The sequence below is a fragment of the Leptonychotes weddellii genome, chromosome 3 (assembly GCF_054177405.1).
Source record: "Leptonychotes weddellii isolate Sample4059 chromosome 3, ASM5417740v2, whole genome shotgun sequence".
NCBI classification, from domain to species: domain Eukaryota; kingdom Metazoa; phylum Chordata; class Mammalia; order Carnivora; family Phocidae; genus Leptonychotes; species Leptonychotes weddellii.
Genome location: NC_138371.1, coordinates 102,452,813 through 102,479,852, shown reverse-complemented (window position 1 = coordinate 102,479,852; position 27,040 = coordinate 102,452,813). Strand labels below are relative to the sequence as shown.

Genomic DNA, 27,040 nt, shown 5'->3' with positions numbered 1-27,040 from the left:
GGTTTTGCTGATGTTGAGTTCCTGCCCTCTTCTTTGGCTAATGTGGTAACAATCACAGAAAACTGTTTCATTTTATGTTGTCTGTTAGGCCCTCACTTGAAGAATGAATATATGGTTGACCTTTGAACCATATAAAACCATGTGTTTGAACTGTGTGGGTCCACTTGTATGCCTATTTTTTCAATAAATACAGTACAGTACTGTAAATATATTTTCCCTTCCTTAAGATTTTAATAACATTTTCTTTGCTGTACCTGACTTTATTGTAAGAATACAGTATAGGGCGCCTGGGTGGCTCAGTTGGTTAAGCGACTGCCTTCGGCTCAGGTCATGATCCTGGAGTCCCGGGATCGAGTCCCGCATCAGGCTCCCTGCTCTGCAGGGAGTCTGCTCCTCCCTCTGACCCTCCCCCCTCTCATGTGCTCGCTCTCTCATTCTCTCTCTCTCAAATAAATAAAATCTTAAAAAAAAAAAAAGAATACAGTATATAATACATAGGACATACAAAATATGTGTTAATCTGCTGCTTATGTTGTCAGGAAGGCTTCCAGCCAACACAGTAGGCTGTTAGTAGTCACATTTTGGGGGAGTCAAAAGTTACACATGGATTTTCAAGTGCGTGGGGGGGGGTGTCACTGCCGCTAACCCCCCCGCCCAGTGTTGTTCAGGGTCAGCTGTATTTCTAAAGGTGGGGTGTGTGTATAGTTCATTCCTAAATAATAGCTTGTTCCCTCTGACCTGTAGTGATAAATGAAAACAACATAAATGAACAAACTTAACCCATTTTCATTGCAAACTGAGTTTTAGTTTCATTCATTGTATTAATGTGTAGACAACACTAATTTTATATTCAAAATTATCTCATACTATAGAATTCATCATTTCGATTACCAAAGAGTCAAATTTCTTCAGGAACCCAGGTAGAAAAATACAAGAAAAATCATTTGCCGGCACAAGGTAAGAAATTACCTTTATAAAATACTTAAGGAATTTAAAGAATAGAGAATTTACACCCAATTTAAGAAATAAAACATTGTAAATATCATTAAAGCCCTTGTGTATTCTACTCCCCTACCTATTTCCACCCTGACAACATTCCTTTGCTTGTTTTTCATTCTTTTACTACATTGTGTCCATAAATCAATATAGTATTGTTTCTGTGTATCCCTCTACAATTTGTTTTTTTCTCTCAATATTTTGATACTCCCATTAATACATATAAACTCTAGTTTATTGATTTTAATAGTTACAGATTCCATGTATATTTGTTACAGTTGAGTTTTCCTGTTGATGGAGTTCATGCTTTTCCCCAGTTTGTCAATAGAATGAATAGGGCTGCAGAACTTATCTGTCCTGTGAGTTTCTCTAAGACACGTACCAAGAGTAGGATGCTGGGTCATACCAGGCTTGTGCTGTAGGTTTTCCCTTTGTTCTGCAAAGTGGTTTTGCCATTTTTTTTACCATCAGCAGAATATGCTTTTGTGCTTACCCTTCACCTGGTCAGACTGAAGTTGTGGCCAGTCAGATGGGTGTGAAATGGTGGGTTAGTGTAATTTTAATATGCATTTCCCTGATTACTGATAAGGTTGTGTGAGCATCTCTTTGTATATTTAGTGGGCATTTGGGTTTCCTCTTTTGTGAATTGCCTGTTCATTTCTTTGGCCTGTTTAAAACTTTATAGGGAGGGGAGGTTTCTCCTTATTGAAGTTCTTCTTCATACTCATCCTTTCTCAGTTACAAGCACTGCTAATATTTTCTCCCAGTTCTGGGTTTAGCTTTTCGGTTTGTGTTTTTTATGTGCATGTTTTCCTTTTTTTTTAAGATTTATTTATTTATTTTAGAGAGAGAGAGTACGCAATGGGGGAGGGGCAGAAGGAGAGAGGAGGGGAGGCAGACTCCCTGCTGAGCAGGGAGCCCCTTGTGGGACTCCATCTCAAGACCCTGAGATCATGACCTGAGCAGAAACCAAGAGTCAGAGGCTTAACCGTCTGAGCCACCTAGGTGCCCCTGTTTTTCCTTTTATTATTGAAATTATCAATCTTTTTTTTATGACTTTAAGAAATCTTTCTCAATCCTTAGGTCACAAATATACTGTTTTCTCTTACAAACTTTTGTTTTCACAACTGGGTTTTTACCTGGAATTTTTAGAAATTATTTTCATGAACTAAATTTAGAAAAGTGGATATAACATGCAGTTTGACAATTATAAAGGACATACTTAGATAACTACCAGCTAGATAAAGAAATAGAGTAGCAGCACCCCAGGGCTGTCCCCTCTGTGATCATATTACATTGTTTCTCTTTGTAGTTTCTACTCTCATAGGTGCAGCCCTAAAAAATGTTTTGTTTTCGAACTTTCTGAATAGTTATACTGTATGTGTTCCAATAGTTATACTGTATGTCTTCTTTTACTGTACATTGTTTTTGAGAGTCATATTGATCTGCAACTCTAGTTCACTAAAATTTTCAAAAACTGCAAGGCAGTTTGAATGTTTATGAATATATTACAGTTGACTATTCTGTTGATGATTAAATTTTTTTTTTTTTAAATTTGGGATGTTAAACAGTGATGCTATGAACATTCTTAAACATTTCTGGTATACACATTCATTTCTCCAAGGCACGTACTGGAATTACTGGGTAATCAGTAAGAATATCTTTAACACTCATAGATTTTGCCAAAACATTTTCCAAAATGATTTTACTGTCTAACCAGCAATGTAATGTAAGTGCTTGCATTGTTCCACACCTTGTTGATACTTGGTATTGTCAGACTTAAATTTTTGCCAGTCTGGTAGGGATGCAACACTATCTCATTATAGTTTTGAAATGGTTGAATACCTTTGCCTATATTTACTAGCTATTTAGACTCCCTCTTTTGAGAAAAATTGATCAGGTCTTTTACTCATTCTGTGCTGTTGTTTGTCTTTTTCTTAATTGGTTTATGGGGGCATTTCCTCTTCCCCCATCATAATCTTTTAACAGTTACACATTGCAGATATCTTCTTATAGTCTGTGGCCTGCCTTTTTACTCTTACCTTTTGATGAACCAAAACTCTTTATCTTTTTTATTGAAATGTATTCGATGTGTAACATTGTATAAATTTAAGATGTATGGTATGTTGATATATTTATATGTTATGATTGCCAATGTAGTGATAAATAGCACCTGTATTACATCACATAGTTGTATCTTTTTTTTTTTTTTGAATAACACATAGTTAAATCTTTTTAGTGGTTGGAGAATTTAAGATCTAGTTTCTTAGCAAATTTGTTGATTGTAATACAGTATTATCTATATTCACTATACTGTGCATTAGCTCTCTAGGACTTATTTACTACTTGTTACAAGTTTCTACCCTTAAACAACATCACCCCTTCTCCCCCAAACTCCCACCTCTTGGTATCCACCACTTCACTCTCTTTTTACAAAAAGTTAGGCCTCTTTGGATTTCACATATAAGTGAAATCATACAGTATTTGTCTTCCTCTGTCTGACTTACCTCACTTAGCATAATGTCCTCAAAGTTCATCCATGTTACTGCAAATTATGTCCTTCTCTCTCATGGCAAAATAATATTCCATTGTGTATATATATCACCTAATCTTTATCCATTCATATGCTGATGGGCACTTAGGTTGTTTCCATATCTTGGCTATTGTGAGTAATGCTGCAGTAAACATGGGCTTCAATATCCCTGTTTTCATTTCCTTTGGGTGTGTACTCCGAGGTGGCATAGCTGGATCATATGGTAGGTCTATTTTTAATTTTTTGAGGAACCTGCATATTGTTTTCTATAGTGGATGAACCAGTTTAACATGCCCACCAACGGTGCACAAGGATTTCCTTTTCTCCACATCCTTGCGAATACTTATCTCCTGTCTTCTTGATGATAGCCTTTCTGGCAGCTGCGAAGTGGTATCTTGTGGTTTTGATTTGCATTTCCTGGATAATTAGTGATGTTGAGCATCTTTTCATGTACTGTTGGCCATTTGGATGTCTTCTTTGGAAAAATGTCTATTGAGTTCCTTTGCCCATTTTTCAGTCGTATTTTTTTTTTTTGTTACTGAGTTACAGGAGTTCTTTCTGTATTTTGGATATTAATCCCTTATGTGATATATGGTCTGCAAAAGTTTTCCCATTCTGTAGGTTGCCTTTTCATTTTGTTGATTATTTCTTTTGCTGTACAGAAGCTTTTGAGTTTTGATTTGTTGATTTTTGCTTTTGTTGCTTGTGCTTTTGGTATCAAGAAATTATTGCCAAGACCAGTGTCATAGAGCTCCTTCCCTATGTTTTCTTCTAGACCAGAGCAATTAGGCCTGGATATTAATGAAATGCCCAGTTATTTTGTTAAGCAAAATTCTATTTGTCTTCTTGGATGCCTCTATTATATCTACCCCACACCTAAGCCTCTAACTAAAGTCCTTGTGATTATCTCCAAAATACCTTTGGGTTCATCTGTTAGGTTAGTTGAACACCTGTCTCTTCTTCCAGATTGTAAACTCTCAAAAAATAGATATTGTCCTTGTCTGTCTTGGTCACACAGATTTGCGTGCCTATTAAATATTTGAATTTATATAATAAACTCCTACGAATTGGTGAAGAAAAATATTAAAAATTCCTTACTTAATGTGTAAAGGACAGTAGTTTACAAAGGGATATGAACTAAGGAAATGTTTGACCATAATATTAAGTAAACTTAAAACTTTCAATTAAATCTGAAAATTAACTCTTGACAATTATATTCTAACAGGTAATCCATCTCGAAGATCCAAGCCTGTGCCTCCTCGTGATTTAGGCAGTTCGGATAAGGGACAAGTAAATCTCTTTATATTTTTATATATTTAAGCATAGATTACTCAGGCTTAAAATTGCTTAGTTAACTGATTTAAGTTTCTAAACCATTTATAAAGGAGGTTTTTAAAAAGATTTTATTCATTTATTTAAGAGAGAGCTCTTGTGTGGGGGGAGGGACAGAGGGAGAGGGAGAGATTGAATCTCAAGCAGGCTCTGCGCTGAGCGCAGAGCCTGACGTGGGGCTCGATCTTACAACACTGAGATCATGACCTGAGCTGAAACCAAGAGTCGGATGCTTAACCGACTGACCCACCCAGGCACCCCTATAAAGGAGGTTTTTTTTTTACTTAACATTGTGAATGTTTTTTATATAACACCAACTTCTAGTCATCAAATCCTATAAGAGTAGAATCTGGCATTTGGAAATAAATGTAAGTTTTAGGTGTTTGAAATGTGATTACATGTTCTTTAGGACAGATAAAAAGAACGCATCTTCTCCTTGCAGACTGCCTCACCCAGGGAGGCCCCTGAACCAGTGGACTTCCCAGATCCTGAGTGTAAAAAGGACGACAAAAAGGAGGAAAAAGAAGAAATTCAGGGAGAAATCAGTCATCCTGATGGAAAGGTTAAAAAATTTTTTAAAAATAATGAATACTATAAGAAATTAATATAGGTTAAAGTAGAGTTGGAACACTTAGATTCTAAGTTAATTGATCTTTCAGACTGTAGAGGGGGCTTAAGAACTATAGTTCCTTGGAGTGTGACCTTAGCTTGAGCATTTGGACTCCTCTAAAAATGCTTGACACACACATGCGTTTAGTTGCCATTTCTAGTTTAGAGATACAGCAAATTACAAAGGAATTACACTTCCTTTGTTTAAACTCTGTTCTTCCTCTAAACATAGCTAAAAAGCCTTTGTCATCTTGGTACTTTTTAAAAGCCTCCATTCAATGCTTTACCCTTCCTGCAGCCTTTCTATCTCCAGCTCACAGTTTTACTTTCGTGCTTAGGAAAGGTTTTGAGCAGGATACTGCCTGGCTGGGTGTTCCAGCTAGAAGAAAGAATGAAAAGGGAAGGGACATAAATAGGTTTGTTAGCAGGGAGGGGATGAGGTAAGTTTTCCTCAGGTTTATAGAAAATTTACTTCTCCACAAAGCCTTATTTGATTTATTTTAATTGAAATTATAAGGCCAAAGTTCACTGCTAGTCTTGAGGAATGAGGGAAGGACAAAAGAATAACAAAGGAAGAAGTTGTAGACTTTTCTTGTACCAATTCTGCTTTCGTGTAACAAATCGTTGGTGGGAAAAGGTTTTCTTTAGAAGAATTCTGTGGATAAATGGAAAAGGAATGAGAAAATTTGAGTCATCACTGTGCAGTCTCTAATGAAATAAGGGATCTAGGCAGTAGTCATGAATAAGCACTGAACTCCTAGATGAGAGGTTGATGGGGCTTCATGGCAGATCTAACTGATGTGACCCAGTCGGTCTTGTGGTCATGAGGACAGTCGCATACTGCACTTCTGAATGTGTAGCCATAAGCAGCTCTCAGCAATTCGTAGAAAGTATTCTTGTTAGAGTAATTCAACCAGACTTTATTCACACCTCTAGATGTAACTACTAGTTTTTCCCAGGAAGTATAGGGGGTACGAGAACATGTTCAATGGCACCATGATTGGAAAGCAGTCAACCAAATCCAGAATGTGGGAAATTTTACATGTTCAGTGACCTAGTTCTTTCAATAAGTAATCATCACTAAAAAGGGGGCAGGGAGGTGAATGTTAAAGGTTGAGATTTAAGGGACATGTCATCAAGTCTTGTGTGGACCTTGTTTTGATCCTGATTCAAATAAACTGTAAAAAGTCCATTTTGTGAATTCAGGGGAAACAACATAGAGGGTTACAATATGATGAAGGAATTACAGTTTGTTAGGGGCAGTAATGATTTGGTTATGTTAAAACCTATCCTTAAATCAATTGAAGTGTTTTACATATGAAGTGATACCTGCAGTTTACTTTAAAAAAAACTCAGTAAAAAAGAAATTGAAGATGACACAAATACAAAGATACTCCATGCTCATGGATTGGAAGAATTAATATTGTTACAATGTCCATACTACCCAAAGCTATCTACAGATTCAGTGCAATCCCTATCAAAATGGCAACAGCATTTTTCACAAAACTAGAATAATACTAAAATTTGTATGGGAATCACAAAAGACCGTGAATACCGAAAGCAATTACGAAAGAAATAATCCCAGACTTCGAGTTATATTACAAAGCTGTAATAATAGAACAGTATGGTACTGACACAAAAATAGACACATAGATCAATGGGACAGAATAGAGAGCCCATGCTTTTTTTTTTTTTTTTTTTAAAGAGGACGGGTTTTTGTTGTTGTTGTTTTATTTTAAAGATTTTATTTATTTATTTGACACACAGAGAGAGACAGAGAGGGCAAGCACAAGCAGGGCGAGCAGCAGAGGGAGAGGGAGAAGCAGACTCCCCACCAAGCAAGGGAGCCCGATGTGGGGCTCAATCCCAGGATCCTGGGATCATGACCTGAGCTGAAGGCAGATGCTTAACCACCTGAGCCATCCAGGCGCCCCTAAATCCATGCTCTTATGGTCAATTAATCTATGACAAAGGAGGCAAGAATATACAATGGGAAAAAGACAGTCTCTTCAATAAATGGTATTAGAAAAACTGGACAGCTACCTGCAAAAGAATGAAACTGAACCACTTTCTTATACTATACACAAAAACAAACTCAAAATGGATTGAAGACCTAAATGTGAGACCTGAAACTATAAAAATATAAAAGAGCACAGGCAGTAACCTCTTTGACATCAGCTACAGCAACATTTTTCAAGATAGGTCTTCTAAGACAAGAGAAACAAAAGCAAAACTATTGGGACTACACCAAAATAAAAAGCTTTTGTGCATAGCAAAGGAAGCCATCAATAAAACAAAAAGGCAGCTTACTGAATGGGAGAAGATATTTGCAAATGACATCTCTGATAAGGTGTTAGTATCCAAAATATATGAAGAACTTAAACGACTCAACACCCAAAAAACAATCCAATTAAGAAATGGGCAGAGGACTCCAACAGACATTTTTCCAAAGAAGACATACAGATGACCAACAGACACATGAAAAGATGCTCAACATCACTAATCAGGAAAATGCAAATCAAAGCCACAATGAGCTATCACATCACACCTGTCAGAATGGCTAAAATAAAAAAGACAAGAAATAACAAGAGTTAGTGAGAATGTGGGGGAAAAGGAACACTGTACACTGTTGATGGGAATGCAAACTGGTGCAGCCACTCTGGAAAAACAGTATGGAGGTTCCTCAAAAAGTTAAAATAGAAATACCATGATTCAATAATTCTACTACTGGGTATTTACCCAAAGGAAACAAAAACACTAATTCAGAAAGATATATGTGCCCTTATGTTTGTTGCAACATTATTTACAATAGTCAAGGTATGGAAGCAACCTAAGTGTACACTGATAGACAAAGGGGGTAAGGAAGATGTGTGTACACACACACACTGGAATATTACACAGCCATAAAAAAGGATGAGATCTTGCCATTTGTTACAACATGGATATACTTAGATGGTATTATGCTAACAGAAGTAAGTCAGACTAAGTACCATATGATTTCATGTGGAATCTCAAAAAATCAAATGAATAAACCAAAAGCAGAATCAGACCTATAAATACAGAGAGCAAAGTAATGGTTGCCATGGGGGGAGGTGGGGGTATGGACAAAATGGGTCAAGGGGAGTGGGAGATACAGGTTTTTAGTTATGGAATAAGTCATGGGGATCAAAGGTGCAGCATAGGGAATATGGTCAATGATACCATAATAGCATTTTCTGGTGACAGATGGTAGCTACACTTGTGGTGAGCACAGCATAACATATAGACTTGTAAAATCACTGTTGTACACCTGAAACAAATATTGTGTGTCAACTTAATAAAAAGAAAACTCAGCAAAAAATGAGTTTGTTTTGGGGGAATAGGTGACATAAGAATGGTGATGTGTTGATACTTGGAGACAATATTTTTGAGACAATGTTTTTGCCTTTAATTATGAAAGATTTCAAAGGTAATTTGGAGGAGAATTAGGGATATTTTTGTCATGTGGTATCAGGAGGAAATGTCTCCTATTGATAATCTTGTTTCTCTTTTTTTGTAGATAGAAAAGGTTTATAAGAATGGGTGCCATGTTATATTGTTTCCAAATGGAACTCGGAAAGAAGTGAGTGCAGATGGGAAGATTGTCACCATCACTTTCTTTAATGGTGATGTGAAGCAGGTCATGCCAGATGAGAGAGTGGTAAGTTTCCCTAGCATTGTTTTTCTCCATGGCTTAAACATCTCTAGAGAAAACACATACTGACTTTGTGTCTTTACAGATCTACTACTATGCATCTGCCCAGACTACTCACACTACTTATCCAGAAGGATTAGAAATCTTACATTTCTCAAGTGGACAAATAGGTAAAAACTTGCTCTGCCCTCTCCTAATTTAATACTTTCCTTTCTTTAAAAATAAAATACTTACAGTAACCTTTTTTAAACAGAGAAACATTTCCCAGATGGGAGAAAAGAAATCACATTTCCTGACCAGACAATCAAAAACCTATTTCCTGATGGACAAGAAGAAAGCATTTTTCCAGATGGTACAATTGTAAGAGTACAAAGGTATGTTATATGTTAAATTTGCTTCTAGATTTGCCTATTTTCAACTTGTATTTCCAAGTGAATTTTTAAAATCTTAAAATATTTATATAAGTCATTCAGAATTTCAGTAAGTTTAGTAGTGAGTACAGATACACACTTTGAGAGCAGGTGAAAAGAGTTCAGCATTTTGGAGTTTAGAACTTAGAACATATAGGTTCTAATACATAGTCTGTAGCCTAGAAACCTAAAGGGAGTCTCTACAGTACTTCACAAAAAGGGAATGGCAAGTATTTGTACAGAAATAAATTTGGTGGGGCGCCTGGGTGGCTCAGTCAGTTAAGCGTCTGCCTTTGGCTCAGTTCATGATGCCAGGGTCCCTGGGATGGAGCCCCGCGTCAGGCTCCCTGCTCAGCGTGGAGCCTGCTTCTCCCTCTCCCTCTGCCCCTTCCCACTGCTCATGCTCTCTCTATTGCTCTCTCTCTCAAATAAATAAAATCTTAAAAAAAAAAATTTGGTGAAATTTGAAAACCGTGAATAAGACACAAAGAAGGAAAGCCGCCCTATCAGTTTTTAAAGAACAATGACGAACAATGATAGCAATATCTGAATTAGACTGTGTCTCTTCTCTTATATTTTGATTTGTTGGATCTCCCTGTCCCTTCCTGATTAGTATTTTATTCCTCTGGCCTCCCTCATTTCTTTAAAATAGCAACTTCTTTATCCTTCTGAGTGTTATATTTCTTGAAGTTAGAGACTTCTTCTTAGTGACTTCTTCAATCCACAATACAGAGCTTCTTGTAGTCACCATTTTAATTAAAACCATGAAAGTTTGTCAGGTCCACTGTCCTACTTAGTTTGCACCCTCCTCTCCTAGGTGTGCATGCATTTAACTAACTTGAGTTGTGTGTTAGAAAGTTAGCAAAAAAAAAAAAAAAAGTGGTAAAAATACTGATTCAAGTAATGTAGGAACTTCTTATAGTCATGGTAGTATTTTCCCTTAACATGGTTTGAAACTTTTCTCTGGTGCTCAAAAAATAAATACCAATCTCTCCTAAAACTTGAGGAAAATCTTATATGTACATTATACTTTGAGCAATTTCAGAAAATTTTCCATCTTTTTTTAACTCTGTTTGAAATTTTTTTTATAATAAAAAGTAGAGAAAATGATATGAAAAACTCCATGTACCCATCTGTCCATCTTCAACAAGTATTAACTAATGGCCAGTCTTTTTTCATCTACATTCAAGCAAATCCCAGATATCAGATCATTCAGAATTATTTTGGCATTTTTTATTTATAGCGGTGATTCTTCAACTTAACTGTGCATTAAAACCACCTGGAAGGGGCATCTGGGTGGCTCAGTCGTTGGGCGTCTGCCTTCGGCTCAGGTCATGATCCCAGGGTCCCGGGATCGAGCCCTGTATCGGGCTCCCTGCTTGGTAGGGAGCCTCCTTCTCCCTCTCCCACTCTCCCTGCTTTCTCTGTCAAATAAATAAATAAAATCTTTAAAAAAAAAAAACAAAACCACTTGGAAGAATTGTTCATTTGGAGATTGCTGGACCCCACGCCAATAATTTGCATTTCTAATAATGTCTTGGGAGATGCTGTCATCCCTGGTCCTGGGGCTGCACTTGATAAAACAGTGGCTCTCAAAATGGCTTTTAGTTCTAACACTTATGTGGCACAAAGCCATTACATTCACATAAAATTTGAGAAATAACCAAAATAGAAAAAACCCCCACTGTGTTGAGAAGTGGTGATTCACAGTCTATAGCCTAGCTTTGTGTTTCTAATGGCACATTATAGATAGATGTAGGGGTTCAGTTTGAATGTCCTGCACACACATCAAGCAGTCCACTTGGGATTAGCAGCTTCTTTGTTCCACTGCTTCAGAATAGGTCTTAAGTCTGATTTATGGCCCTTCCCAGGGATATAAACCTCTTCTCCAACCTGATAAAGAGCAAGCACTCAGACTTGCTTAAAACATAGTGAAAAGAATAAAGGTCAAAACTGAAAGCCATATATTTTTTTTAAAGACTTTATTTGAGAGAGTGAGAGAAAGAGAGTGAGCGCACACGCACAAGTGGGGAGCGGCAGGCAGAGGGAGAAGCAGGCTCCCCACTGAGCAAGGAGCCCAATGTGGGACTTGATCCCAGGACCCTGGCATCATGACCTGAGCTGAAGGCAGCCGCTTAACCGACTGAGTCACCCAGGCGCCCCTGAAAGCCATATTTTAATACAATGCCCAATTTTTCTTAGAGGCGGAATACATGTGAAGTTAAAAAACCTAAGTATTTTGTAGTGAAAAAATTTATTAAAAACTTTTCATGGGCACGTTTAAGTGCTAATCTGATCAGTGGAGCTATCAGCCTGAAGCAGAAACAGCGTGGAAAGAATTTGCAAAGAAGGTATTGTGCAAGGAGAGGACCAATGGAGGTTTTAGGAAAGAACTGCCAGACAAAAGGCCATTTTTAGATCATTTTCCTGTTATATAATATTTTAAAGAAATTAAATTTTATTTACAGAGATGGCAACAAAATCATAGAGTTTAATAATGGCCAAAGAGAACTACACACTGCCCAGTTCAAGAGACGGGAATATCCAGATGGCACTGTTAAAACTGTATATACAAATGGTCATCAAGAAACAAAATATACATCCGGTCGAATAAGGGTTAAAGACAAGGATGGTAATGTTCTAATGGATACAAAATTGTAATGATCCTGTGCATGACTAATCATGAAATAACACTAACTTGATTTTCTTGTTAAAAAATGTACATTTCTTGTGGTTTCTGTGGTTTAATTTATACATACTGTGTGTGTTGTGTATATATATAAATGGAAAAGATTGTTTGGATTGTAAAATAAAATGCCATAGCTTTTTATATTCTTTGAAATGTACAAGAACAGCTTTCATTTTTAGTTCACCTTTCTACAGTTAAATGCATGACTAAGGAAAGCATTGTTTGTTATAAACTGTATAGACTGCAAAAATAATGAGGCACTTTTATTGAAGATGGTTATAAAAAGTACAAGAAATACAATAGCACAGATTTGCCATGAGCACGTCAGCCATTAAACAAGAACTTGCACAGAAAGTTTACTTGAAGTAAGAGAATGTCTCCAGTCAAAATATACTGTGTTCAGTCAGTACTAAGATTAAAGCATTTTATCTACGAAAGAGGTTCTTTAATTGTAATAGAATGGGAAGTTAGAACTGAATGAATACAGATAGGTCAAACACCAAAATAGGTAGAAGAATTCATTCTGTGAGTACAGATAATCATAGTGAGGAGAAAACATTTTTTGTGATGGTATATAGTAACTGGTTAAAATGGGAGACTTGAGAATGGAAGGGGTGGGAAAAATAACTAGAGCTGGTATTAAATGATCAACTACAGGTACCTTGACGTTATAACCTATAAAACTGTAGGCTGACAGAAGCAAGATGTCCTTGAAGGAAGGGCAAGTCATCTACATATCAATTTACATAATAATTACATAAGTATAGTCACATAAGTGCAATATACAGTAATATTGGCAATGATTCCCATTTTTAAAAACAGCTAAATGTATCAATTCTAGGTGATTTAAGAACTGAATATGAAAGAAGTTGCAAACTTCTCAAATTAGGAGTTATATATATTACTTCAGGATAGAGAAAGATTTTTATTTATTTATTTTTTTTATTTATTTTTTTTTTTAAATTTTTTTTTTTTTTTTTAAGATTTTATTTATTTGAGAGTGAGAGAGTGAGAGACAGAGAGCATGAGAGGGAGGAGGGTCAGAGGGAGAAGCAGACTCCCTGCCGAGCAGGGAGCCCGATGCGGGACTCGATCCCGGGACTCCAGGATCATGACCTGAGCCGAAGGCAGTCGCTCAACCAACTGAGCCACCCAGGCGCCCTAGAGAAAGATTTTTAAATGAGACACAGTGCAAACTAAAAAAGGTGACAAATGAATGGAAAGTGTGTCCAAAGATACCACAAAAAAGGAGAAAAGATGAGCCACAGATTAGAAGATATATATACCTGACAAAGGATTAATATCCAGAATATATAAAGAATTCCTACAAATCAATTAAGATAATTACAAACAACTCAATAGAAAAATGGACAAAGGATATGAACAAGCGAACAAGTGACTATTAAACCAGTGAATACATATTGAAATAATGATACTTTTTTATACTAGTATCAATACAGGCTAATAACAGTCTGGCCACACCACACATTGCCAAGGAACTCAGACTACCGATGGTAGTAAATTGAGTAAATCCACTTTTTGGAAAGCAGTTACCTAATGACCTAGTAAGTTCCACTACTAAGTATGTATACTAGAAAACCCGTAACATGTACGCAAGGGGTACTACAGAAGAATATTTGTAATTGAGAAAAAACGTAACCACCTCAATATCAACAGAATTATGTGCGGAGATGGATAGAAGAGTGAGAGTGAATAAAATAGAGCTCTGCATACCAACATGGATAAACAGCACAAATAGTAAATTAAAGGTGCAGTAGCACACTCATTAAAAAAATATACACAGCAGTAGTATATCTTGCTTTATGGATGCATTCATATGCAGTAAAATAAGAATGTAAGAATAATAAACACCAAGTTGACAACAATGTTCACCTCTGCAGGGAAGAGAATGGGGAAGGGCACTACAGGAGTCTTCAACTGTACTGAGAGGTCTGTCTTCTGAAACTTAATATACATTCGTAATAAAATGAACTACATTTGTTTCACGTGCCTAAAATACTTGATTTTGAAATTATTGTAAAATAAAACCAGAAAATATTTGAAAGCAAGTATTTATTAACTTTTTCAAACAGTTCCTGACAGTTTAACATGTAAGGGAAAAAAAAAAGGCCAGCACTACTGCAGCAGAACAAGTCAAGAAAAATAAGCCTGAAATGGCTTACACATAACAAGACTTTCTTCTGGGCTGCTATATAGAGGCTCCGCACTGTATAACTGAAAAACAAAATGCATGTTATTTAAAACCTTTGCTTAATTAAATGTTCAAGCTAGTTACTGAATCACTTGTTACATTTACGTGGATGAATAAACAGCTGGTTACCTAAGTACTTCAATAGCTTTGTTATTAGGTCATGGATTGTTCAGTAGGGTTCTATGCCTACTATATCCTTATGTGCTTAAATTACTTATAGTGCCCACTTCCTTCTGCTCTTCTGCCCATCCCCAACAACTCTCTGGTACTATGATAGTCATTCCAAGCATTCTTACAGATGCAGATCCTCTTTGATTCTGTATTCAATAGGTGAAAAGGGCCTACGAAGTCTAGAAGAGAGATTCTTGTTGAGCTTTGTTGTCATTCTTTGAGAAATCAAGGAAAGTCTGAAGGTGTTTTATGGGCAATTTAGCATTAATCTCCACTGTATCAGTCACATGCCTTATGCTGATTATAAGGGAGAACAAGAAGTCATGATACTTAACATCATTCGTCTCGGTCTGCCAGCCCCATTTCTACTAATGACATATGAACTGGATACTGTTCATCTTCATATAATGTCACTATTTGTTCTGGTGCCTGAGCCTAAAATTAAAAGATAGTTGTCAAGAAATACAGTAATGTCTTTGCTGGTTTCTCCCTCCTATATCTGGCCTATATCACATAGGAAGGAAAATGCATTCTCCAAATTTATGAATAATTTGTATTTTAAAAAGATCTTTGTGATGGTTTCCTATTAAATCCCATTCTTTCCAATCTTATATTTAAAATAACTTCAACCCAAAGTTTTCCTAGATTAAGCCAATGGCTTTAATACTACCATCCCTGTTAAAATTCATTTATATTCTACCTATAAGGCATTATACTTTTACACATAAACTGACCAAATTTTGAATGTTATTCATAGAGATGAATAAATAATGTCTGTAAGAATACTTACTAGCCCTGTCTGTATTTTCACTGGCTTGAGAGAATCTGTACATAAGCTATTTACACTACTCTGCACACACAAAAGCATATGTACAGAGGTTTTCAAAAAGCACTTTCTAGTAACAGCACTGTTTCATTAAGCACTCATTCTTGTCAGAGCCAGTACATCAGGAATCCCCAAATCCTGGATCCCAAAATCAGGGTAGGTTGGGCTGAAACAACAGTGCTGAGGACTAGGGTGAATTAGAGTATATTTCCATTCAAAGGAGTTGATATACCACTTTGGCTGACTGCCATTTTGGAAAAGAGACCTAGGATTCCTGGAATTTAAAATATTTAATCAGAAGTCAAGGGGCGCTGGGTGGCTCAGTCATTAAGCGTCTGCCTTCAGCTCAGGTCATGATCCCAGGGTCCTGGGATCGAGCCCTGCATTGGGCTCCCTGCTCCGCGGGAAGCCTGCTTCTCTCTCTCCCACTCCCCCTGCTTGTGTTCCCTCACTCGCTGTGTCTCTCTCTGTCAAATCAGTAAAATCTTAAAAAAAAAAATACTTAATCAGAAGTCAAATACAGACTTTTTGGGGGTAAATTTTTCCAATTTTAAAACAGGTTCAGGCCAGATTCTGCCTATGGGCTACCCCTTTGTGACATGCTAAACCTCTAAAGAAAGCATATTTATATTAAACACGATCTGAACTTTCTCATTTGAACATTTTTTTTTTAAAATAAATGTGTTATATGTGTGATATAGGTGTGTGTGTGTGCTGTTGATTGTGTGGTGTGTCTGGTATGTTTGGTGTGTGTGTTGTATGTAGTGTGTATGTGGTATGTGGGTATGTGTGTGCAGTATGTGTTATATTTTTTTTAATGATTTATCTATGAGGGGGGGAGAGCATGTGTGCGTGAGCAGGGGGAGGGGGAGAAGGAGAGAGAATCTCAAGTAGACTCCCTGCTGAGTGCAGAGCCCCACACAGGGCTTGATCCCACGGCCTGTGCCAAAATCACAAGTTGGGCATTTAACTGAGACACCCAGGCGCTCTGTGTGTGTATTCTATATGTGTTACGCATTTTGTCTTTTTCTGTGTGTTATGTGTGGTGTTGAGTGGTATATGTGTGATGTGTGTGTTGTTTTGGTGGTGTAGGTTTGTGAGGTATATGTGTGGTGTATTTGTGGTGTGTGAAGGATATTTCTGTAGTGTGTGTGGTATATTTTGGTGTGTAGTTTTTCTGTGGTGGTGTGTGTGGTTTGTGTTATGTGTAGTTTGTGCTGTGTGGAGAGAATGATGTTTGTGTGCTGTCTGTATGTAGTGCCTGTGGTATATGAGCAGTGTCAGTGTGGTTTTGACTGGTGCATGGTGTATTTGGGGTATATGTGTTTGTGTGTGTTTAGTGTATGTGCATTATGTGTATGGGTGAGATACATGTGTGGTGTGTCAAACGTGTGTGTATATATGTGGCATATAATTGTGCAGTGCAAGTGTTGTAGGTAGTGTATGAGTGGTATGCATGATGTTTCTAACGTGTTTGTGTGGTATACGTATGGTGTGTGTGGTGTAAATGGTGTATTGGTTTCATGTGTGCACAGTACGTGTTTGGTGTGTGTATGTTTCACATGTGTTTTGTGTGTTTGTGTGTGTGCTATCTGCCTTTGTAGTGTATGCTGGTCTGTTGTGAGTGGTATGTGTGTTCCAGTGTTGTGTGTTTGTGTTGTGTTGGTTATGTGTGGTGCCTATATGGTATATATGTGGTGTGTGAATGAAATTTCTGTAGTGTGCATTGTCTATTTTTATATGTGTGTGGTGTTTTTGTGGTGTATGTGTGGTATATATGTGCTAAATGTTTAGTGTGTGTTGTATATTTCAAGCGTGTGTGATATGTGTTGTGTGCTGTATGCACACCCTGAGTGTGGTTTTTATGTGGTGTGTGGTGTGTGTAAAACGTGTGCAGTATGTGTGTGTGCATGGTATGTGTGTACTGTGTGTCAGGTTATATGTGGCGAATGTGTGGTATCTGTTTTGTGTGTGGTATATGTGGGGTGTACAAGTATTGGGTGATGTGATATATGATGAATATGTGTTGTGTGCACAGTTTGTAGTAGCAATGTGATGTACGTGTGTGTGTGTGAGGTCTGAATGTTTTTTGAGTGATGTGTGTATGTTGTATGTTTGGTGTGTGTTGAATGGTGAATATATGGTATTTGGGTGTTTTGGCTGCAATATATTTTGTATGTTCTGTATGTGTACTGTGTATTGTATGTTTATTATGTGCAGGGTGTGAGTGCTGTATGTGTGGTGTTTTTTGGTGGTGTGTATTTTTGAGTTGTTCATGTGTTAGTTATGTGTGGTGTCTGTGGTTGAATATGTGGTATGTGAATGGTATTTCTGTGGTTGTGTGGGGTACGTATGGTGTGTGTGCTATATGGTGTTTGTGTGTCTTGTATTTCGTTTGTATAATTCTTGTTTGTTTTGTGTGTTTAGAGTGCGCAATGTGTCTACTGTGTGTGGTATGTGTGTGCTCTGGGTGTAGTTTTTATGGTGCGTGTGGTGTGTTCGTGGTATATGTGTAGTGTGTGTGAAAGGTTTTCGATATGTGTGTGTGTTACGTGTGTGTTTTGTGTGGTATATGGTATGTGTTGTATGTGTGGTATGTGGTTTATGGGTGTCTGCCATATATTTTGCGTGTTATATTCTATAAGTGTAGTGTGTGTTGTATATTTCTGTGTGTGCTATGTGTGGAATGTGAATGCTGTATGTGTTTATTTGAACCTTTTGATACAGGTTCTACTGCATTAAACAATTCAAAATTCTTACAATTCAATCCTTTCCATGGCTTTGACCAGAATTCCCATTCTGGCCTTTCCTACTTTTAGGATGCAGTTCAATGTCACATCCCAGACCTACCTATTCACTTACCATTTGACTGCCTACTAAGGAGGAGCTCAAATACTATACCATATCCTGATCTCTCCAGATGGAAATAGTCCTTCTTGTACCCATACTTCTTTTATAGAACATATTCTACCTCAAATTTATTAATGGTTTACAAATGTTTCATTTCCCTCACTGATTTATGAGTTCTTTGATTACAGATTACATCTTGATCATTTTCATCTTTTTTTTTTTTTAAAGATTTTATTTATTTATTCATGAGAGACAGAGAGAGAGAGAGAGAGGCAGAGGGAGAAGCAGGCTTCCCGTGGAGCAGGGAGCCCGATGCGGGACTCGATCTCAGGACCCTGGGATCATGACCTGAGCCGAAGGCAGACGCTTAACCATCTGAGCCACCCAGGCGCCCTCATTTTCATCTTATTCATGACATCAGTGATATTTTATATCATTGTAGGGCTAAAAAAAACTTGCTAAATATAAATTTAAAGCATAATTTTAACAAGCCTTAAAATTAATCTTGTATTTACAGATTTATATGCTTTAAAGCTTTTTTTTTTTTTTTCCATCTAGAGTTGCATAAATAGAAAGCACTTTGGAAAGTGAATCAGGGACCCTACAAATAGCCTCAATAAGATTTTGGCTAATTAAGATAGATAGTTACCATGGAAGAAGCATAAAGTTGTTTTCCTTGAAGACAGTCTATCATAGCCCACAATGCTTCCATGCTCCATTTGGGACAATATGGTATTCTTGTCTTTCCTGGATCTCTTAAGGGAGGTTTAAACCCTGCCAAGAGAACCTTTATGGCTTGGGCTGGATACCGCATAAGGTGAAGAGGAATTTGACGCAGTCTGTCACAAAAGAAATTCTTAAAATGTTCAGAATGTCACAATTAAAATTCTCTAACAGCTAAAGCTGTAAAACATAGAGAAAAAACTTCAGACATTGGATTTGGCAATGAATTAGCTGTGATATCAAAGCACAAACAACAGAAGAAAAAAATAAATTGGACCACATCAAAATGGAAAACTCTGCAAAGGACGATCAACAGTGAAAAAGCAACTTACAGAATGAGAGAAAATACATACTAAAAAGTAGACATTTCTCCAAGGAAGATACATAAATGGCCAACAACCACATGAAAAGGTGCTCAATATCATTAATCATCAGGGAAATGCAAATCAAAGCCACAGTGAGATACAACCTCACATCCATTAAGGTGACTACTATCAAAACACCAGAAAATACCAAGTGTTGGTGAGGATGTGGAGAGAGACTGGAACTCTTGGACACTTAGTGTACAATGGTACAGCTGCAATGGAAAACAGTTTGCTGGTTTCTTCAAATACTAAAAATAGAATGAGTATGTGATCCAGCAATTCCACTTCTCAGTATATACCCCCAAAGAACTGAAAGCAGGGTCTCGAAGAGGTATGTACACTCATGTTCATACCAGCAATTCACAATAGCTAAAAGGTGGAATCAACCCAAATATCCAAATATCCATTTATCCATGGATGAATGGATAAATAAAAGGTAGTGTATACATATGATGGAATATTATTCAGCCTTAAAAATGAAGGGAATTCTGACACATGCTACATGGTGAACCTTAAGGAAACTATGCTAAGTGAAATAAGCCAGTTACAAAAGGTCAAATACTGTATGATTCCACTTATATGGGATACCTATAATAATCAAAATCATAGGGAAAGAAAGTAGAATGGTGGTTGCCAGGGGCTGGATGAGGGGGAAATGAATGGGGAATGCTGTTTAAAGGGTACAGAGTTTCAGTTTTACAAAATGAAAAGAGTTCTGGAGGTTGGCTATATAACAATGTGAGTATAGTTAACACTAAACTCTACATTTAAAATGATTAAGATGGTAAATTTTATGATACCACAATTAAATATTACAAACAAAAAAATGGAAAATAACAAGTGTTGGCAAGGATGTGCAGAAACTGGAACCCTTGTGTATTGCTGATGGGAATGTAAAATGGTACAGACACTGCAAAAAAGTTTGGCAGTTCTTCAGAGAGTTTAACAAAATTACCATATAATTCAGCAATTCTACTTCTAGGTATACATACCAAACAATTGAAACCAGGGACTCAAACAGCTACTTGTACATTAATATTCATAGCAGCATTATTCATGATAGCCAAAGGATACAAAGGAGTGTTATTTAGTCATAAAAATAATGAAATTCTGATACATGCTATAATTGAGTGTACCCTGAAAACTTTATCCTAAGTAAAATAAACCAGACACAAAAGGACAAATACTGTATGACACTATGTATATAAGGTACCTAAAATAGGACAAATTCAAGACAGAAAGTAAAAAATGGTTACCAGGAGGTGAGGAAAAGGGAATGGAATGTTAATGCTTAGTGGGTACAGAATTTCTGTTTGGGATTAGGAAAACATCCTGAAAATGGACAGTGGCAATAGCTGCACAACATCCTGAATATACTTAATGACAATTAAATGTATACTTAAAAATGGCTAAAATGGTAAATTCTATATTTTACAATAAAAGACTTACAGATTTTTAAAAAAATCCTAATAGCTTTAAAGGTTTTTCTTTTAAAAGAAAAACCAAAAATTTTCCAATAATTATTATTTAAAAAACCTCTAAGAATTCTAATTCAACTAAGTTGACTTAAAAAAAACAATCAACCTGTTTATTGTCAGCTTTTCAGTTGATCCGTAATCAACAAATTGTACCAGGACAGCTAGAGGATTAAATTCTTTAACAGACACAATCTTTGCTCTATACCATAAGCCATCATCATATTCTGCAAGGCAAGGCATTTCTGGAAAGACAGAAAAAGTAAAAAATCACATTGCCTTGTATTTTCTTTAAAAAACAATTTTTTTAAATACAGGAAAGTACAAAGAAAATGTAATCACCATAAACCCATCATTCATATTTAAACACTCAACAGTCTGTCATATGTTAGATTCTGCTTTTTTCTGTTTATAATTTATATAGCTTGTTTTTCCTAATTCCTAAGAATTAAGCTCTGAAGAAAGGCACTTCTCCCATTCTCATAGTTCCTAGTTCTGCCCATGGCTTAGACTATCCTTCTAATATCCCCACTTGTTAGACTCGTGAAATTTCATTTCATTTAAGCCATCATCATCTGCAAAAGATAATAAAATGGTTTCTGCTATTCATTTCAATTTTGTGCTCCTCCAATCCATTCTCTATAAAACCACCAGAATTAAATTTTAAAAATTCAATTGCCCTTGTTTAAAATTCTTCAATGGCATTATAACCATCTACAATATCAAGTCCTTAGCACTGCAGTTATAGGGTTGTTCCCATTCTACTCCCAACCAACTCCTATCATATATTCTCAAGTGTTACCTAACTAGAATTACCTGAGCCTCTACTTTAGTTCATGGCTATTCTCCATAATTAGAATGTTCACCCATGCCCTTTTTCTGATAAACATCTCTTTCAAAGATCAGCTCCAACATGATTTTTATAAAGCTCTGAGTACTTCTAGTCATTGGTTTCTCTGTGATCCAACGGTACTGTGCATACACCTTTGATATGAGCTGTTATTTTCATACTGAACTTGGTTTTCATGTCCCCTCTCAGCTAGCCCACTAGTTCTTATGTGCAGAACTGTATTTATATTCCTACTATGGTACCTGGTACAAGCAATTGCTTGATAGAAAATCTGCTAATAAATGAATGCTAGGCTTGAGTAAAATTGTGGAAAAATTAGTATAGTATGTACTTCCCTTTTCTTCATACACCTTCAGATTTCAGAGTAGATGGAACACACTTCAGGCCCTTGTCTTGCCCTACTTCCATCCCTCTCTTTATGTTATCATATTCTTTTCTACATAATCTCCACTTGTGGGCAAGTGATATTTAAATACTATATGACTTTAATGTACAAAGATTTTTATTAAAGAGTTTTAAACAATTTCTTGTGTTTATAGAAAAGATTATCAATAGAACAGTAAAGAATCTCCTCTAATAGAGCTGTCTGCACAGTAAGCAATTGACTGAATCACTGTTAATGGTCTCAACTTTTACTATTTCCAGCCTTAAAAACATGGCTAAAGGTTCATCTCAAAATAGAACTAAAAAAACCAAAAACCAAAAAACCCAACCAATCTAGTTGCCATATTATTTTAACCTGCAAAACTTTTTAATAGGCATTTGCCTATGAATCAACTTGTACATATGCATACTTAAAAATTTTTTTTATTTTAGAATAAAAAATAAAATACCCACAGAAAAAATAAAGTGCCCACAGAAAATGGAGCTATATATAGCTCCATGAATGATCACATTATGCACAGAATGTTTCTGTGACTTCCCTTGAGACAAGAAGACAATGAGGAAGGAACTGCTTCTTCCAGACTATAAATCTGAGTTTATAAAAAGAAAAAATCATGAATTTATTCTTTCACTCATTCAGCAAATGTTTATGAGCACCTAACTTGTGCAAGGTGCCCTTCTAACTGCTGGTGACACAGCAGTACAAAGAGTCCCTGCTCACAGTGCTATTTAAAAAAGGAATAGAAGGCATGGAGAAAAATGGGGTAGGGGAGAGTGGCAGGCTTTATACTTTATATGGGGAGGACAGGGAAGACCTGCAAAATGGGGACAGTTGAGCAGAGATCTAAATTGCTGTACAGTTCGGGGGAAGAACATTCCAAGCAGAGGAAATAGCAAGTGCTGTTTATCAGCCAAACATGAGCCATAAGTGATTACAATCTCATTGAGTAAAATCAGGTAAGACTTTAGGCTGATGCTTTCCTTTGCTTTAGCATATCCTCTGATATGTACAAAATGCTATGAATAAAAATATACCTCTATATATCACATATTAATAAAAATGTATAGACACCATTCATGCTTTTCAGAAACTGTCAACACCAGTAAAGAGATGCATTTTCTTCATAGAAGAATCACATATATTTACTAAATATGGGTAGGAATGGATTAGAAGAAAAAAAGCATGACTTGACCTATCTTGATAGGACAAAATCTGAGCTCCCCTGCCCTACTTCAAAATTATCAGTGTAGGTGGTTTGTAATTAAAATTACTGCCATTCAGGTCTGAATGACAACTCTAACAATTTGAGCTAATAGCAAAACCTCAAGCTTAGAAAAATCATCTTTATGCAATTTTCCAATGCACCCTGAGTTTCAGAAAATGGAAGTGACCCAAGGCAGTTACTTCCCTTCTCTTACTTCACTCATCTAGAAAATGAGAAAGATTATCTATTGAGTGTCTTGAGGAATCAAAGAGATCATGCATATAAAGTATATAAAAATATCATATGATTTCACTCATATGTGGAATTTAAGAAACAAAACAGATGAACATAGGGGAAGGGAAGGAAAAATAAAGTAAGATGAAAATAGAGGGAGACAAACCATAAGGAAACTCATAACTCTAGGAAATAAACTGAGGATTGCTGGAAGGGAGGCAGGTGGGGGGATGGGGTATGGACATTAAGGAGGGCACTTGATGTAATGAGCACTGGGTGTTAGATGCAACTGATGAATCACTAAATTCTATCTCTGAAACTAATAATACATTATGTGTTAATTAAATTGAATTTAAGTAAAAAATTTAAAAAATATATCAGTTAATGTTAGAAATAGCTGAACCTCAAAAGCCCTTAAAACAACAGTTTATTAATTCCATTTTACTCAGAAAATTTAGTATACCTGTTCTAAAATCCGTCAGAAGAGGAAATGTCTCCACATTCTTATTAAACCTCCGTAGTGCTTCATTAAGGCTCTCAGACTCAGATTCCCAGCTGATTCCACTGTCATCTGTATCACTATGCTGGTTAAACAGATTACAACTTTCTACAGAATCAAGGCAAATATATACCTAAGTGGGGGGAAGGGAAGGAAAAAACTTTCAAATTCTGTACAAAATTATTGTGGTAGTTGGTAGCCTCTAACAATGGCCCCGATGTTCCCTTGTACAGTTTCCCTCCCACAGGATTCCAGAGTTGATCTTTGTGACCAAAAGAACATGACATAAGTGATACATGACTGCTGAGATCAGATCATCAAAGACATGTGGCCTCTGTTTTGGTGGTAAGCTCTTTCCACAACTGTTCTCTCTCAGGGAAGCATGCACCCATGTTCTTAGTAGGACAGTGGGGAGGCCCACAGGGCCAAGAACTGAACCTTCCAGGTAACATCGATGAGAGTCTTTTTGGAGGTGGGTCCTGCAGTGACCCCCCTCCACCCCCAATATCTTGACTGAGCCTAGCAATGAGAGATCCTCCTGGATTTCTGACTCTCATGTGTGTTTTGTTTTAAGCTGCTAAGTTTGGGGTAATTTGTTATGCAGCAATAAATAACTAATACGAAAAGAAATCATTATAAAAACCAACACAGTTGTACACTACTATTTTCTTTAATGGAATTATAGAGCAAATTCTTCCCTTGTCTGTGAAGAATGGTTTACTATGTAAAATAGCTAAAGGAACTGCCTGTGCTACTTAATGTGTCACTTCCTTCCTTCTTGTTAGGCAAGGACATATAATTGAACTTTCTTTAGGACACTTATTTATCCAATCAATACTTATTGAGTGCCTATTATATATTAGGCAGGATTCTAGATCCTGGGGACACATCTGTGGCCTAAAGGGGCAAAAATCCCAGTCTTCAAGGAGTTACATTCTAATAGGGAGAAGCAGACAAACATAGTAAGAAAGTGACATAATGTGTTAGAAGGTGATAAATGGCATGGAAAAACAGAGCAGAAAAAAGAGCATCTAGAGTTCAGTGTAGGAAAAGGACAAGGAAATAAGATGTTTAAAGTTTCAAAGGTGGAAATAGTTCTGCCTTAAAAATCTAAATGTTGAGGGGGGAGGAGCAAGATGGCGGAGGAGTAGGAGACCTGGATTTCCTCTGGTCCCAGGAATTCAATTGGATAGGGATCAAACCATTCTGAACACCTACGAACTCAACAGGAGATTGAAGAAAAGAAGAGCAACAACTCTCTCATCAGAAAAGCGACCACATTCTGGAAGGTAGGACGTGCGGAGAAGTGAATCCGAGGCGATATTCGGGAGGATAGACGGCGGGGTAGGGGGCCTCGGTCAGCGGCTACCGGCAAGTGATAGAGCCCGGAGCATAAAATCGGAACTTTTAGAAGTCGGCTCCGATGAGGGACGTCGCTCCAGTGGCTAAGCGGGGGGTGGAACCCTCGCTGGGACAGTGTGGTCTCAGGACCCTCGGGGTCACAGAAAGACCGGGGGTGCCTGAGTGCGGCAGAGCTCCCAGGTATCGGAGCGGGGAAGCCGGCTGCAGAGACGGAGTCCAGACGCAGGCTCTCAGCTCGGAGTTGCCATAAACCGTGATCTGCGGCACAGTCGGGCCACTGCTCCTCCGGCAGGGACCCAACAAGCGGCAGATCCGGGGAGACTCCCCTTCTTCCCCTGGGAGGAGCGGTGCGGGAGCGCACTGCAAGGATCTGCTGGGTTTGGAGACTCCACACAGGGTCGGGTGCCAGAGATAGAAACGCTCGGTCACAGGCCGGGTGAGCACGGAGTGCGGCCAGAGACCTGGGAGATGGGAGCGATTGACTGCTTTTCTCTGGGGGCTCACTGAGGAGCGGGGCCCTGAGTTCTCAGTTCCTCTGGGGAGGAGACTGGGAGGCTGCCATTTTCACTCTCGTCCTCCAAAGCTGCACGGAAAGCTTGCAGAGAACAAAAGCTCCTGAGAGCAAACCCAAGCAGATTACTTAGCCCAGACCAGCAAGGGCGGGGCAATTCCGCCTCCGGCAAAGACATTTGGGAACCATGGCAACAGGCCCCTCCCCCAGAAGATCAGCAAGGACAGCCAGCCAAGACCAAGTTTCCCAATCAATGAGAACGGCAGAACTCCAGCGCTAGGGGAATACTGCACATAGAATTCATGGCTTTTTCCCCATGATTCTTTAGTCTTCGAAAGTTAATTTTTTTTTAACTTTTTTTGAAAATTTTTTTCCCTTTTTCAACCAACATCTTATCAATCCCTTTTTAAAAAATCTTTTTTATTTTTCATTTTTAGAGTCATATTCTATCCCTTCATAGTAGTTACCCTTATTTTTGGTGTATATATATATATATAAGTTGTTTTCTCCTTAAAATTTTGGGATATAGTTTCTTCTAACAGATCAAAATATACTCTAAATCTCTAGTGTATGGCTTTGTTCTAGTCTCCTGCCTGATCACATTCTTTTTTTTTTAAATCCTTTCTTTTTTCACCCAACTTATCAATTCCTTTTATAAAATCTTTTATAATTTTCATCTTTACAGTCATATTCCATCCCTTCTTTGTATTAACCCTTATTTTTGTACATATATAAGTTTTTCTTTCTTTAAAATTTTGGGAGGCACTTTCTTCTAACAGACCAAAATATGCCCAAAATCTAGTGTGTGGTACTGATCTATGCACCAGCCTGATCATATTCTGTTTTTTGTTTTGTTTTGTTTTTATTTTTCTTTTTTCTTTCTTTCCCTTTCTTTTCCCCTAGTTTCAGGTCTTTTCTGATTTGTTTAGTGTATATTTTCTGGGGACGTTGTTACCCTGTTAGCCTTTTGTTCTCTCATTCATCTGTTCTCCTCTGGACAAAATGACAAGACGGAAAAAATCACCTCAACAAAAAGAACAAGAGGCAGTACCGACTGCCAGGGACCCAATCGATATGGACATTAGTAAGATGTCAGAACTAGAGTTCAGAATGATGATTTTAAAGATACTA

General features: G+C 37.3%; 2 protein-coding genes across 7 annotated transcripts in view; one reads left to right on the top strand and one right to left on the bottom strand.

Annotated features, from left to right (window-relative positions):
- The window catches only part of CPAP (centrosome assembly and centriole elongation protein), a 46,603-nt gene extending 34,220 nt beyond the window's left edge, over window positions 1-12,383 (top strand). For 4 of the 6 annotated variants that reach the window (XM_031037923.2, XM_031037921.2, XM_006742306.3 and 1 more), the window contains 7 exons: window positions 873-957; window positions 4,755-4,819; window positions 5,304-5,423; window positions 9,009-9,149; window positions 9,229-9,313; window positions 9,397-9,517; window positions 12,022-12,383. In XM_031037923.2, the coding sequence (XP_030893783.2) occupies window positions 873-957; window positions 4,755-4,819; window positions 5,304-5,423; window positions 9,009-9,149; window positions 9,229-9,313; window positions 9,397-9,517; window positions 12,022-12,214 (810 nt within the window). In that variant the 3' untranslated portion in view covers window positions 12,215-12,383. The remainder of the gene's footprint in view (window positions 1-872; window positions 958-4,754; window positions 4,820-5,303; window positions 5,424-9,008; window positions 9,150-9,228; window positions 9,314-9,396; window positions 9,518-12,021) is intronic. The other 2 variants (XM_081814695.1, XM_081814696.1) reach the window with 2 other exon arrangements.
- Window positions 12,384-14,006: 1,623 nt separating this feature from the next.
- RNF17 (ring finger protein 17) overlaps window positions 14,007-27,040 on the bottom strand; it is a 120,988-nt gene continuing 107,954 nt past the window's right edge. Inside the window, exons 30-33 of the mRNA XM_081815276.1 lie at window positions 24,001-24,169; window positions 20,974-21,109; window positions 18,951-19,140; window positions 14,007-15,060 (exon numbers count right to left, since the gene is read on the bottom strand). Coding sequence (XP_081671402.1) covers window positions 14,962-15,060; window positions 18,951-19,140; window positions 20,974-21,109; window positions 24,001-24,169 — 594 coding nt within the window. The 3' untranslated portion in view covers window positions 14,007-14,961. The remainder of the gene's footprint in view (window positions 15,061-18,950; window positions 19,141-20,973; window positions 21,110-24,000; window positions 24,170-27,040) is intronic.